At 40.0% G+C, this 15,818-nt stretch overlaps 1 protein-coding gene and 1 long non-coding RNA gene across 2 annotated transcripts; one reads left to right on the top strand and one right to left on the bottom strand.

The window, feature by feature from the left end:
• Positions 1-2,043: 2,043 nt before the first annotated feature.
• LOC115007039 (mesothelin-like protein) lies at positions 2,044-10,161 on the top strand. Its single transcript, XM_029429710.1, has 20 exons — positions 2,044-2,103; positions 2,208-2,335; positions 2,434-2,551; positions 2,993-3,211; positions 3,317-3,487; positions 3,682-3,831; positions 3,924-3,988; positions 4,449-4,578; positions 4,875-4,960; positions 5,044-5,173; positions 5,705-5,895; positions 6,111-6,201; positions 6,340-6,469; positions 6,545-6,735; positions 7,337-7,498; positions 7,693-7,829; positions 8,454-8,593; positions 8,688-8,782; positions 9,088-9,544; positions 10,157-10,161. Exons 1-20 carry the CDS (start codon positions 2,044-2,046, stop codon positions 10,159-10,161), a joined length of 2,856 nt encoding a protein of 951 aa, XP_029285570.1.
• Positions 10,162-11,147: 986 nt separating this feature from the next.
• Positions 11,148-13,230, bottom strand: LOC115006732 (uncharacterized). The gene is made up of 3 exons (XR_003832114.1): positions 13,075-13,230; positions 12,825-12,951; positions 11,148-11,903 (listed from the first exon to the last, which is right to left on the bottom strand). It is a non-coding gene; the product is annotated as an uncharacterized LOC115006732 (long non-coding RNA).
• Between the last annotated feature and the right edge of the window lie 2,588 nt (positions 13,231-15,818).

Here is a 15,818-nt window from a genome sequence, read left to right as displayed (position 1 = left end):
TGCGCCCCCTGCTGGTCAACCTGTTGCCGCAGCACGTTGCACCGTTCTTCAGAATACTGGCGGGAAGAAACTGCAGTATCGAGAAGCAGGGGTACGTTCAGAGCCACGAGCAGAACTGATGATTTAATTTCACTGGAATCAAGTTTATTTTTTAGATCAGATCATTTTTTAGAAAATGTAATTAGTTGTACCTCAACTCTATGGGATTCCACACAAATGTCATTGCATGTAGTCATCTACCTAATTTATTTAATTTCTTTTATTTCAGAGTCGAAAACCTAAATTCAACAATATCCTCTCTCAGTGAAGAAACTCAGCAAGAAATCCACAACTACATCGTTCAGTCTCTCAAAGGTAAAGGAAGCACACAGAGAGGAAACAGTCACAACGTTTAGGTGGTAACACGTAACAAAAGTATTACCGTAATCACACCAATTTATTCCTGTAACACTTTAAACAAGTCATCAGGATGCATCACAGTCACGATGTTTAAAGGAACCACGTGGAGCTTTATAGTAGCGCTATAAAGCGATCTGTAAACAATGCAAAATAAATAAATAATCAGCTTTGTGTTAGAGGAGAGGAAATACATTCTGCACATGTGAAGAGAAGATTACTCTATAATGTATATATATATATATATATATATATATATATATACATATAGTGTATATATATATTATATATATATATTATATATATATATATATATATATATATATATATATATTGGTTCAAAATTGTAGAATATACTATACCAAATCGATTGTAGTACAGTCAGTTATTCCACTCATGAAGTAAAGTGTAAATGTAAGTTATTATAATTATAGGCTTAGATTATCTCTCTCATTACAAACTTTAACTAAGGCTTGTGTTTGTAAAATTTAGTACACAAAATGTTCAATGAAGCCTTCCTTTTTTAACACTTTTGATCGAATCCAAATGTGTTTGACGGCCGAGCTTTCCCCCTCTCCCTCATTGCAGGGCCGATGCCTCTCCATTGCTACGGTGACAACTACAATCACAGTTTCTACAGTTTCCTGGAGAGCTCGTTCATGGGTTTCCAGTTCCCCAACCTGACCACCTTCCTGTCCCTGATGCCTCAGGACAGGATGCATCAGGTGTGTGTCCAAAAACATCTGAAGTTAAAGTAATCTTTAGTGCTTGGGTTGAAGGCCTGTGAGGATGACCTTTTGCATGTTTGCTGCTCCTCTAGCTGCTGAACTCAATGCCTCCATCAGCTCTTGGAGATTTTCTCCGTCGCCCTGACGTTGTGGACAACGACGCAGAGCTCTGTGAGATCTACAACATCTACGTGCAGACACCCATGTTCCTGGAGACCGTGTGTACCACACGCACACGCACACGCACACGCACATGCACACGCACACGCACACGCACACACACAAGGAAATGCAAATACACATTCATGATATATTAAACGTTACTGTGCACGTTCACTACAGGAGTCTCTCCCGGCGGCGGTGCAACGGACCACGCTGCCTTGCGTCTGGCCGATGGCGCTCAGGAGCTCCGAGAGGTCGGAGGTCGACGCCTGGTTTGACAGACGTCCTCCACAACTATCTGGGCTTCCTCACAAGGACTCTGATCAGCCCTAATAGCACACACAACGCTTCTTGTCTGGCCTTCCAAAAGCTGTATGCTCATCTTATGAAAGCCTTTTTGATATATTTTATATGACGTCATTTTTGGATGTTTTCAAATCGTGTGTTTTGGTTTTCAGAGTTTCAGTTCTTGGTGAATACAACTACACTGCTGCAGACTTTATGAGGAGCGATATCTTCAGCACCATCAGGGCGTACCTGACCTCAGGTGAGTCTTCAGCGGTGGACAGAAACTAAGTACATTTACTCAAGTGCTGCACTGAAGTACAATTTTGAGTATTTCCATTTTCTTCTAATTCTTCTACTAAATTACAATTCAGACGCAAGTATTGTAAAATTTGTCGTTGTAGCGACGGTGCCGAGGTGTTACAACCCCAGCGACCCAGAACTAAACTCCACAGCCTGGTTTGCTGACTACATGGGCCCCTTCATGTCCTTCCTCACTCTGGAGGATCTTCTGACGTTTGGATCTGCAGAGGTACAACATTTGTGAAACTACCGCTCAGGTTTTGTTCTCTGGGAGTTGTAGATAGATGGTGTTAATGATGCACAGAGTTTATACCCTCTCTGTCCTCTGTGCAGGTTCTCCAGGTGTTCACAGTGAACCCTCTGAACATGGTCTTCTTCAACCACTCTACTTTTCCTCTGAACCTCACCAACTACTACACTGAGCTCGTTTATCTACAGGAAAGCAACTTCAACCCCTTACTGTGAGTCTGAACAGCCACAGACCCCTTCACACATCAGCATCGCAAAATACATACGAGAACGATGCAAACGATTCTTCTCTCTCTCTCTCTCTCTGCAGACTTCCTCTGGCGTGTCGGTGTGTCGCTCCTGGTCCAGCATTCAGCCAGCTGACATCAGCAGAAAGTATGACAGTTCTGTTAAACCTGAACTCAGTCTGCACAGACCTGGACCCACAGGTACAAACACAGACAACACAGGAACATTAGCAGTGCTTTGGAAGGTGTTCATCCCTCCAGTAGAGTTTAAAGAGACAGTTCATCCCAAAATCAAAAATACATATTTCTCCTCTTACCTGCGGTGCTTTTATTTCATAGAACAGAACGCGACAATGAAACTACATACATACTAACTAAGTAACTTTCTGGGTCCTGCAGCACTATATTTGACACTCCTTTTTGCTGCACTGGCAACTTATGTTGGTAGTACTGGTTATTTGGAGGAACAGCATGAATGTCAGTGTTCTCACAGTGAACCTCTTCATTGTTGTACAGAAAATGACAGATAGTTGTACTTTAGAAGTACAAAAAATAACTAACATAGGGAACAGCCTCAAGAACGAGCCCTGCTCTACTTTACACAAAAATATAACTGCAACTGACAAACCTTTTCCTCCGTAGATTTCTGCAGCTTTGGCAGGTAACCTTGGTGACAACATCGATGCCACGGCCATTTCTGCCCTCGGCAACGAAAGCACCGGAATTTCCATCGGTCAGATCAAGAAGATAAATCCTCAGGACCTACTTTCTGCCCTCAGCACTCTCAGCAGTGTGATGGGCTGGACGGACGGTCAGGCCAAGAGCATCATCCAGACTCTGATGTCTTCGGGGTTGATGAAGGTATCTGCTGTCTGTCGGTCACTGTCTGTTTTATTGAATTCACATTTGATTTATTCAGAATAACGTGGTCTCATCTGTGTCTTCCATCATTTTCCTCCCCACCAGATCAACAGCATGTCGTCGTTGTTCATGCTGGGCTCTCTCGTTGTGGGTATACCCGTGAAAACGTTCACCAGCATCAGCGGCTCCCAGCTGCTCACTGCATCCAAAAATCCTTCATTTCTGCAACACATGATGTCCGCTTCCCAGATCGTCCAGTACACTTTTGTTACTCAGGTAAATGTTGTATTTATATGTGTATCTATTTGTATGATAATGGATAATGAAAAGTCATGAAAGACTTTAGAGATTCTGCCTGTGAAAATGTGCCTGTTTTAGCTGTTAGTGGTTTAACCTCTCACATTGCTGCAGTGATGTGGAAGTGTGCTACCTAAACACACACTTAACTTCCCTCACACATCCTCACACAGATCATATCAGTGAGCACCAACAGTGAGATGATCATACAGAATATTCCAGATGAAATGGCCACCGAGATCCCTCGAGCTCAGCTGCTGGGCCTCTCAAATACCGGCAGCGTTATCAGCAGACTCAACAAGAAGAAATGGAAACAGCAGCAGGTATACGGGATGTAACACTAAAACACACATTTGAACCGAGCACAGCTGCTGTGCGGTATGTTGTTACTTTACATTATGCATTTATCTTTCAGGTGGAGTTGTTCTTTGAGGTAATAGCTGTGGAATCTGCAACCGCAACGCTGGGAAGTCCAAACAAGTGAGTTATGAAGAAATTGTAAATAAAGGGTCAGCAAATGTCCTGCAGGTGGATCTCAATATGTACATAATAGGTGTGTTGCGATATATCATATACTATTATATATTTATAAAAAATGGATATCATGTTAATAAAAGTGTAAATAATCCAACGCCTCCTAAACAACTTTGTCTCCCTCAATGCCCCATGCACAAATAGGTAATAAATAAACAAATACTAAACAAAGTCAAAGATGTATTTGACTGATAGCATTGATATATATATATATATATATATATATATATATATATATATATATATATATATATATATATATATAGTTAGCGTGAATTCTTTTGGCCTCAATAATTGTGTAGTGAAAAACTGATATTGTCACAGCCCTAGTATATAACGTGTGTGTACGTGTGTGTGTGTGTGTGTCTGTGTGTGTGTGTGTGTGTGTGTGTGTGTGTGTGTGTAGTTTGTCGTCCTCTGTGCTACAAGGGTTCACGTGCACCAGTGTGAGGAGTGTTAAAACGGTGCAGATCAAGAAGCTGGTCAAAGCCTGTCGGAGGAGACGGCAGAACAAGGTCACGCTGGTGGAGACTCAGGTGAGAGTTTGTGTGTTTCTGCAAAACGCTTTCATCAGCGGCTCGATCACCATAATGTCACGTCATGCAGCGACACACAGTGACTTCACAGAGCATTCATTTAAATACAAATCTTCAGGATTATAGACTTTCGTCCTTCTATTTTTAATGCAGTTGCAGGAAAAGATATTTTGCTTTTCTGTTGTTTTTTGTAACATTTTAAAGGCTGCTACTTCTTCATTTAAAATGCATATTTTTTCACCTACAAACCAAAGCTTAGAGGAAGAATAAAGGAGAGTTTTGTTTCTCACCTACAGCTCACCTGCATGTACAACCACATTAAAGGAGACTCAGATGCCACCAGCTTCCACCTCTATCCTCCTGATGTGCTGCTGTACTATGAGTGAGTTTAAACTGAGGGTTTGTTACGATAACTGTAATTATAATAACAGATATAATAGTTTCTGTGTCTCTGTCTCTCCACAGTTACTCCCTGGTGCCACAGGCCGACTGCAGGTCCTATTTTGAACAGCTGGCAGACGCAGACTTCACCGTCTTCTCCTCCGACCTCAGCTACAAACGGACCGCTCTGTTTGTTAATGCGAGGAGCTGCCTGGTGAGTCCCCGAACAAAACTCTAAACATACATCTCAAATGTTCCCGAAGTTGTTTGCTAAAAGAAACTATTCAAATAAATTCAAACTGGTTTTCTCAGAAATAAACTCAGAGTATAAACTGAACCAATTTCCTGAAGTAATTAAAGTTACTGCCAGACTGAATAAAGGTTTAAATTAAATCAGCTGATTTACTTTTGATTATTTCTGTCTGTGAGTGTAAAGCTCGGGTTGTTTGGATCATTTCAGTGAAGACTAAAGAGCCCAAACAAAGAGCAATTAACTTAATCATGTTTGATCCAAGAACAAATGCAGTGGAGAATATTTAATAATAAGACTCCATACTTAAGAAGTGACTGATGAAAAATCTATTTTATTATTCTGCTAGATTAAGACTAAATTGTACCCTGATTTGAAAAAAACCATCTCAGTGTAAAAACAAATCTTTGAGTGTAAACATTTTAGATGCTCAGTGCTTCTTGTAATATTCTAATCTGTAACTCTTTTCTGTTCGTAATCTTTCTATTTTCTCAGGGTATAACAACCACGAGTCTGACGGAGGATAATATATCGGTGATGGGAAACATGTGCTGCGATCTGGACGGTTCCTACATCGAGAACTCTGACCCGTCCATCTTGGAAAAACTCAAGAACTGTCCGGACCTCACCAAGGCGCAGGCGGCTGCTGTTGAAGCCTTACTGGAGAGCGGGAGAACACGATATGGGTACGTCAACAGCAGCAATGTTATACATTTATTTTCTGTAAAAAAAAAGAAGATAAAAACCTCTTTATTGTATGTACTTATATTAGCTCCAGGTTATTTGTTCCTTACCAGCGACCTTTAAGATCCCCCCCTGTCACTTTCCAAAAAAAGATAAAAGCAGAAGAAATATGAATTTCAGTTTCATTTCCTGTTTTTACTCTTTATTTGTTAACCAGAGCTCCATCAACGTGGAATAAAGAGACTCTGAAGGACCTCGAGATGTTACCGCTGTATTTGCCTTCAACTTTCTACGATAACTTTAATAAAGTGAGTAAAAACACATGAATAAATGCATTTGGCAGAGAAGGAGACTGCGTTTCCCTTGTGGCATTACGTCACTTGCTTGGTGTTGGGTTGATTGATTTTGATGTTTGGTTTTGTGTATTGTTTTATCCCTGCGAGCAGAGAACAAAGCGAAGGTTCTTGCGGTACTTCCTGAGAATTCTTAGGAGAAACAGAGTGAGCAGACAGAAGAAGAGGCGTCTGAAGAGAGCAATAAGAAGTTCCATTAGAAATAAGTCGAAGCGATCTATCGGTGAGTCTCCCGCCGTCATCTGCGATTTTCTCTCCATGAATTTACTATATTAACTATTTTACTTCTGTGTTTTAGTAACTGAGTGCACCGTAGGACAGATCACCCAGGTGACCATCAGCGATGAGGCGTTTCCCTTCGACTATGACGACACAGCTCAGTTCAACTGCTGCCTCAGCGCCTCCATCGTTCAAGACAACTTGGAAGCCATCACTGAGAAGGTGGACGATGAGGAATACCTCCGGATTGTTCTCAGCAAGTTGCGAGAGGTAGGTGACGGGAAGACGTGATTGGTTTGTAAATGCATCTCAAAGTTCAGACTTGCTGCTGCTGGTTAAGTTAATTCTATTAAAGGAATAGTTCAAAAATTATAGAAATTGGATAAAGTACTCACCTGTTAGAGTTTCTATTGTCCCAGAAAAGGTTTTCGTATCAAAAAAAGCATCTACAAAGCCCGAGCGAGAAAACGTGCACACAGATAAACAACCGAGACCTTTACGGGAGGATAATCTGAAAATGCTTGTTCAGCAATTGTTGTATGTAATGTAATAATGTAATTGTTTGGATTTCCATGATCCCACAAATAGATACTAGACATTTGGATAATGCTGCACAGGAATTTTTATAACGTTTTTGGGACTTTTTGCTGTCTTACGTTCTTCCTCAATCGAAATCTGTTTGCACTGATATGCTTTTATTTTTCAAGAAAGTATCTGCATTGCAAACACACCAGAGTTTAAACATTTAACATACTTTAAGTGACTCTGACGGATAATCAGCAACTCGTTTGGTGTTTTCTATTTACAGTAACAACTCATTTACTCAGAACTTTAAACAAATGAACTGACTCTGTTTCTCGCATATTTTTAGGCTTACTCTGCCATCTCCACTATCCCAGAAGACCAGGTTCAGCTCCTAGGTCCAGCGTCCCGCGTGGCCACAATGGACGACATCAACATATGGAGTATCACTCAGATCGACACTCTATCCGCTTTGATGGACTCGTCGAACGGGGAGTGGAACTCGAGCCTGGTGAGCAAACAAGTCAACAAGTGTGTTATGTGTGCGTGTGTGTGTGTGTGTGTGTGTGTGTGTGTGTGTGTGTGTGTGCGCGCGCGTGTGTGTGTGTGTGTGTGTGTGTGTGTGTGTGCGCGTGTGTGTGTGAGTGTGTGTGTGTTTGTGTGCCTGTGCTTCCTGATGAATGAACGTTTCTCATTGTCTTCCAGACTAAGGCCGTCATCTCTAAGTATCTGAGTAACGAAGGGAACAGTCTGGGCAGTTCTGAGCTCAACACCATCGGAGGAGCCAACCTGTGCGTCCTGGACGTCGACGTTCTGAAGAACATTTCCTCACAAAGCCTCAAGTAAGAAGTCAGAACCGTGTGTGTGTGTGTTCGGAGGATTGTTAAACTAGGTCCAAACTGCGTTTACAATGAGTTCACACTTCAACCATTAATATAGCTGCAGGGTGTTAAAGTGGAGGTTAAGGTTGAATCAAGGAAAGAATATCTGTAAAACGATAATTCCTGCATTTATATCAATCCAGCAATTGACAAATTATGATGGAATTGGTTATTGGGCTTTAACGATTGTAATATAACAGAAAATGAGAAATGTTATGAAAATGACAGTAGTTTTTTATGTAGTAAGGCACTTTCTCTTCTCAAAATCACAGTTAGTTTGATTTTTAGATAATGTTGTAATTGCGTCATTACTAAAAGCAGTACTTTTGTACCTTTTCTTTGAATTATGTTCAATTCTAGTGTTTGTTCTTGTCTGTTAGAGGATATACTGTAATAGATAATAACCCATAATAGGAGCTCCCTCAGATGTTTATTATCATTGTTTCAAACCAACACAAGTCTTCCCCAGGCAGGCAAAATGTAAATGTGTGTGGGTACTTGTCTATTGTAATCTTGTTGGTTTTGTTGGTTTTTAGGATGAGCCTATTTTACGTCTCTTACTCTGTGTGTTTGTCTCTCCTGCAGAGAGGCCGACGCCCTGACGGTGTCCACCTGCACCACGGAGAAAAAGAAAGCACTGTTCACCATCGCCAGAGAAGCGTTTGCCACAAACACCCGCTCAGCTGTCGCTGTTGCCACCTACCAGCTCACACAACCTTTCCTCGGTAGGCAAAACAGACCCACACACATCCAGACTGCATGCAGAAAAACATTATTTGAACTCAGTTTAATGCAGTTCATTTCTTCTCTGACCTGCAGCGGGCGCAGATTTAGCCTATGTCAAAGGTTTGACGACCTCGGGCATCAACATGGACCTGGCTACCTTCACCAGTCTGGATGAGAACGTTATACTGGTCAGTGTGTGTGTGTGTGTGTGTGTGTGTGTGTGTGTGTGTGTGTGTGTGTGTGTGTGTGTGTGTGTGTGTGTGTGTGTGTGTGTGTGTGTGTGTGTGTGTGTGAAAATGTTTAAGGTTGAACTATTTTTCTTTTACTCTTTGTGTCCTCTTGGGCAACTTAATCTAAAGCAATACTTCATATTCTATAAAATCATCATATGTTTGTTTTTTCGTTTTTTATGTTCTGCTGGATTAAAAATAAATATGCGTGTGTTGTTTATTTGCACACAAATATAAAAATGTATCTGCCCTGCTCTCCCTAGAATCTGAGTGTTAATGAGGTTGGAGGTCTGCTTGGCACCAATTTGCCAGATTTAAAGTCCTATGAAAACCAAATGGTGGTCCAGAACTGGGTCAGCAGGCAGTTCCAGTCAGACCTTAACACGCTGGGAGTGGGGCTTGTTGGAGGCAGGGCTGGTTCTACAACCATCCCCAACTCTATGACCACCACCGGCTCTCCAACCACCCCCAACTCTATGACCACCACCGGCTCTCTAACCACTCCCAACTCTATGACCACCACTGGATCTCCAACCACCCCCAACTCTATGACCACCACCGGCTCTCCAACCACCCCCAACTCTATGACCACCACTGGCACCGGCTCTCCAACCACTCCCAACACTATGACCACCACCGGCTCTCCAACCACCCCCAACCCTTTGACCACCACCAGCTCTCCTACCACCAGCGCCTCATCAACAAACACAAACACCACAGGTCAGTCACCATGTCACAGGATTCTTGTTTTAAAATTAGTCAGCTTAAAACATTGAGAAGTCAGACATTGTTTTCAAAGAACTCTTGGAGCTAAAGTTAGGGTAGTTATCTAGCTAGCTACAGCTGATAGAATTTCTATCCTGCTCTTTTTAACCACCGCCAAGTTTTTGTTGTTTCTGTTGTTTGTTTTGTTATTTTGTCTGTTTATCAGCAGGATTACAGAAAACGTACTCTCCAGATTGTCATGAAACTTGGTAGAAGATTGTAGCATGGGTCAAAGAAAAACCCATATAATTTGTGAGCGGATCTGAATAGCAGGGCGGTTAAACGCATTATTTTTCACTAATGGAAACGCTGACTCGTTGCCTGGGACCTGTTAGATTTAGCTTCAGTCTTTTGTCCTTATATGTGTCAGTGGGGTGTGGTTACAGCACCGGCTGCTGGTGGAGCGATGGGAGTGTCTCAGCTGGAGATCAGACAGCTGGACAGAATCAGGAAGTCAGTCAAATAATAGAAGCATGGTGGTAAACTGGTTCTGGTCTCTTGCAATAGGCTGAGTCCTGGTCTAGGAAAATACCATATTGACTGTTTTGTTGTGTTTACCTGAAAAAGGCTAAGAGTGTCATCATTAAACCTGTTGTTGTTCACCAAACCTCTCATACTGCAATAGACCAGAACCAGGTTACCACCATACTTATATTTATACTTATACAGCCGGTGCTGTGACCACACTCCACTTTCACAATTATATACAGTATGTAGGTGTCAAGTGCATCATTTACTTTGTCAAAGGGTCTTAAAAACCCTGTGACATAAAAAAGTGGAAATGCAGAACAGTTTTTACGCTTGAATGAGGTGGAAAAGTTGATGTACCGATAAAAGCAAAATGCGACAAAGTTCAATTAAAGTAAAAGATGATATACATGTGACATTTGTCATTAGCGTTCTTTCTCTACCTGTGTCTAAAATCAATTCCCAATTTTTCCAAAACTACTAAATATGTTGAGTGGTAAATCTGACATCTTTCTAAAAACAGCGAGAACAGAAAGCTTGACACGCAAGAGTAACTGGAAATCTGAAATGACAATTCCATTAATTTCTGATTTTAATTAAACATTTGTTCAATATATTGCATTACAGTGTTTCTCATCTCTGAAGTGTGTGTGTGTTTGTGTGTGTGTGTGTGTGTGTTTCAGGTAACAATGGTGCACACGTCCGAGCAGACGCAGGCTTCTCCTTCTCCATTGTCCTCGTGCTCCTCATTGCTTCTCTTGTATGAAGAAACACAAGGCTGGTTATTGTAATTAATAAAAATATATCCGCTAATAGAAGGAAATGCTGTAGCTACATGCTATATTGTATTGATTATTATGAAGATTTTTAAAGTGCACGAACAATACAGTAGGTGCATGGTTTGATTGTTAAAATGAAGGGTGAACAAACAAATGAAGGTGAAATGCTGTATTTTTGTCATCGTAATCCATTTTGAAATATCACTTTTTGTACTGTAGGCAGGCTGACCTTACCTAAAGCTGTATGAGATTAATAATAAATGCATATTGTATATCGTTGTACAATCATCAAAGCTTGTCACTGGCTTGGTCACAGTTTATTATAAATTGTCACATAGAGTTACATGATTTCATCTGTGCAGTAAAACCAACACCAACAACAAATGTAGTTGCAATATCATCATGAATATATAAGTAAGTCTGAGCTATAAGCAAGTGAACACCATCTGTTTCTCCAGTTTAACTTTGTAAAACAGCAGATTACAAGACATGTAACTGTTAGTGGCAACCTTTATTTCTGTCAGACTCAGTATAATTACATTTCAGGAATTGGACAGTGGTTCATTCAAGAGGAGACTGCTCTAGTCTGATGTACTGATGGATGTTTTGGAAGTTTAACCCTAATACGGACACAATGTCAGTTAGGGCTGCAACAACAACAAACAAACATTATCAATTATTTTTCCCATTTTATTCTCAATTAATCATAATTTTGACTATAAAATGTAAAAAATGGCCTGTGGCCCAGAACCCAAGGTGACATCTTTAAATTCATGTAGCCTATAGCCTATCATGTATTGTATGACAAAGAAAAACATTCAATTCACACATTTTTGAAGCACGAAACCAGCAAATGTTTGACTTTTTGCGTTAAAAGAAAAGAAGACTAAAACAATTATTCCATCATAATAGTTTCAATGTCATATCCATCAGTTTCAAATTCATGCATTTCATATTTGTATATTCACTTATACACGCCGAGTACAGTCTTGCAGGTAGGACAGGTGTGCTTTGCATCTTTCAGCTGGTCCATACAGAACGGGAAGAGACAGCAACCGAAAACACAGCTGGAGAGACAAAACATTACGTTTTATTCACTTACTGACAGCTTGTAAAAACAACAACAAGCAGCAGCTAAGTAGGACAAACATCAACTTCAGCCAACTATTGTAATTCAGAGTAAAAGATTACTATAATTTTAAAGCCTTCGCAGCAGTTGCATCTAAATAAAAGCCAATAGTAACGCTAATATATAAAAAGTTGTAGTTAATATAGGCTTAATTCATTTTTTAAAAATGTGTTCATGCATTTCACAAGTCAGTTTCTTCTGGTCACATCTACACCTATTATTTGTAATTAATTACACCTGGTCAATTTTAGACTCATTTTAAAGCATGCTAGCGGCTAGCTGAAAGGATAGTTAGGATTGTCGCGTATACTGCCTGGTACCGAATAGGAAACAGAAACAATATTTATTATTTCCTGTTATTCCAACTTGGGTCTGTTAACACATTATTCTGAAGTCCTCAATACTAGCCTCGTAGTCACACCAGGTCAGTGGGAATTATCACATGTGTGACACATCAAAGGCTCTCTGCTAGTGTGAAGGAGAATATCTAGTTTACAAGGACTAGGCTAAAAACAAATTCACAGAGTGATAACAGTGATACTATGTGTTACAGAGGGGATTTTGCCCGGATATGAACACAGGTGTGCCTTGAGGTTTTGGCTTGGTCTTAGGTGTGCCTTGGCCACAGAACATTTGAAAACCACTGGGTTAACAGACAGTTGGTTGCCTGTCAACTAAAGAGACAACTAAACCTCTGAATGTCACTTGAAATGGTTACAAAATATAACTCCCCTGTTTTTACAATACTGTTTGTGTACGGATTAAATATAATTTTAGACAGGACCATGTCTATAGCATGGCTGTAGACTTTTTTCTTCCTCATGATTATCATTATAATAGAGCAAATTACGCTTTTTACCCCAAAGAGAAGAGTACTCCACATAAAATGTAAGCGTTGCAACCAGAGGAGTAGTCCACATGGGAGAGAACTGTCTGTTGGCACTTAGGACAGGCGACCTGAACTGGAACGTTTCTCATCGAGCCGACTGTCTCCGGACGAAAAGTGAGGACAAAAACAATTACAATTTCAATAAAGTTACAGGAAATTAGAGCTCTGTTATTATGAGGAACAACCCAAGGTTTCTGTTGTGCAAACAGTACAAACTCACCGACTGGCACTTGTGCATTTGCCATAGTTCCTATAAAATCAAATCAAACATGTGGGTAAATACCACCTGCATACAAGAGACAGACCCATGATGCATTTATTCAATTAATAAATAATTGTTCAATTATTGGTTATTGACTGTCTATATCTTAACATAAAAACAATTTAAAACATATGAACAATGATCTCACATATCAATGTGAACTCTATATATGAGAAAATGTTTGGTTGTAGGTGGTTTGTGTGTGTGTACAGGAACATTTGTGATCCCTATAATACATTCACAGATCAACACTCAAATATGTAAATCTAATTTATCTTGTGTGCATCAACAAGCGCTTAAGTTAAGTATCATTGCTTGGTATAGTGCAAATAAGTTCACAACATAACAAGGACAACTGTCTAACAAATACCCATTAAACTCCTGTGAATACTAACAATCAGCTAAACAGATAAAGCAGAGTACTTACAGTCTGTGTAGAGGAACGTCTGACTGCAGTTTCCCTGCCAACCTAGTTTACTCCTCCAGAAGTCATAAGATCGCTGGAGTTGTCTGCACGAACTTCACTGAGCCAACCCTGTTGCATACCTAATGAGCAACTTTAACTTTAACAACTTTGTACAACCATATATCTCCTACTTCACAGATCTTTGCATGAGAGGAAGTCTCAGCTGGATTGTCTCCTAAATACAACATTTAAGATGGTTTTGCGGTCTTATAATAGTTATAATTTGTCTCTCTTTGTGCACCATGGCCTGTAGAATAAATGCTGTGTTGTCTAAGACAGTGCACACAGATTTACTCACACATGTGATGGCAGTAAACCTAAAACTTTAACATCATTTGATATAGATCTGTTTTAAATAAAAGTGATTGTTTTAGGTCTGTGCAAATTACTTCCTTGTATGGAAATATATACTATTAACATCTGTTAAAGAAATAATTACTGCCGTTGTTTTGTTGTGCTGTGTCCGTTCACGGCAGCTAGCCACATACATATAACTGAAGGACTAAGGAGATGTATTCAGCTTCTAGTGCTTTTAAGAGCTGCAAAGATGTAAAGAATACCTGACAGGAAACATAAAACATCTCTGTGGCTGAGAGACTTGTAGTGCATGATGCACATGGCTTGATTTTACTCTTTGCTGAAGGTAATGACACAGTATTGTTCTTCAACACCAAGCACACTGGTTCCTGCAGAAACATGTTTTAAAACAGGCCAGGGATATAAAAGGTTTTGGTTATTTCCTAAAAACAGCTGGGCATTGTAGTTTTTTGCATTTTTCAGATAGATTATTATGCAGCGGTGGAAGAAGTACTTTACTTATATAAAGGTAGAAATACCAAAGTCTAAAAATACTACGAGTGAAAGGCCTGAATTCAAAATGTAAAAAGTAAAAGTTTGATCATATTGTTATAAAATATATTTTGTTTTTGTCATGTTTTATTTCATTTTAGAAAAGTAACCACAGTAACGAGCGACTGTAAGTGTCACATGTAATTTGTTTCTCTGAGAAATAGAACGCTGTACATGTAATTCAAAATAAACTAGTGTTCATGTTAATGAAGGAATCGCTTGGAATGACGCTTATTAATGTGATTTTTATAGTTTGTTTGGAGGTCTGTCGCCATCATTAGGCTTCACAAGCAATATTTGTTAGTGGAATAACTTCATTGTTGGTTTAGTAGATGGAAAAGTATAGAATATTCAGCTGATGTGCGTGACAGGTTAGAAATAGAAGTGATTTATCATTTCTCTTCATCTCAACAAACTTCACGTTAAAGTGATTCTTAGCTGGTTTGTATTCAGTAACAGCAGGACTTTAACCTCGACGTGCTCAGAGGTCGAATGTGTATCCATTGCACTGATTTTGCATGTTTCACGATGACAAAAGGACAATAAGATGAAAGGTTTTTTTAATCAGTAAAAACAGGTGCAATATTTCACATGTAAACAATTGCAGCATCTCATTCTTAATACCTGAATAGTTGCAAAGAAATTATATTTTAGTGACTCAATGATTCCTGTATAAATAGATCAGTTTCACAAAAGAACAATTTCCCGCCTTCAAAAAAAAAAAAAAAAATAAAAAAGTTTGTGGAAATGATTTCAAGCGCTGTGAGGCTCACTCACAGATCAGTGAGCAGGCGCCACATCTTCAGTATTAAATAAGTTTGTAGCCCTCGGGCCCTGCAGCCAAATGAAGCATCACTAACCTGTAGCTGCGACTCTACATCCATGTGTACGCAAAGGACTGTTGGGAAAACATCCCCTCAGTGTGTAGCCGCTTAAGAGTGGCATTTATATTTAGTTCAGCGGCAGAGTCAACCAGGACTTCTTTATTTCTAATCTTCCCGGTTCCTCAGTTAACTTCCTACAGGTTTACCCGTCGTCCTGATCAATTCAGCATAATGTACAAGTCATGGCAGGCGTTTGCTTTTTACCCCCTGAACGATGCTACCGTGCATAAAACTTCCCTCTTTAAATGTGAAAAACATCAGGAAGTGTCGAGTTTTAAATTGGGCAAAGAAGGAACAACTGGAATTAGAGCATGAAAACATCATTTCTGTTAAAGAGAAACAGAGATGCGAGTACAACACGGCTCGTTGTTGTGCTGATGGAGTTAGTGGTGGGGAAACGTACATGTGAGCTGTTGTACGTGTTGGAGCTGGCCGTGCTGTTGAGACTGCCATTATCTGAATACTTGTTTTATATGTGACTTTAAGGTCATTCAGGGACGGTA

The sequence above is a fragment of the Cottoperca gobio genome, chromosome 1 (assembly GCF_900634415.1).
Source record: "Cottoperca gobio chromosome 1, fCotGob3.1, whole genome shotgun sequence".
Classification (NCBI taxonomy): domain Eukaryota; kingdom Metazoa; phylum Chordata; class Actinopteri; order Perciformes; family Bovichtidae; genus Cottoperca; species Cottoperca gobio.
Note: the sequence above shows the minus strand (reverse complement) of the source record. Positions and strands in the feature narration are given on the sequence as shown.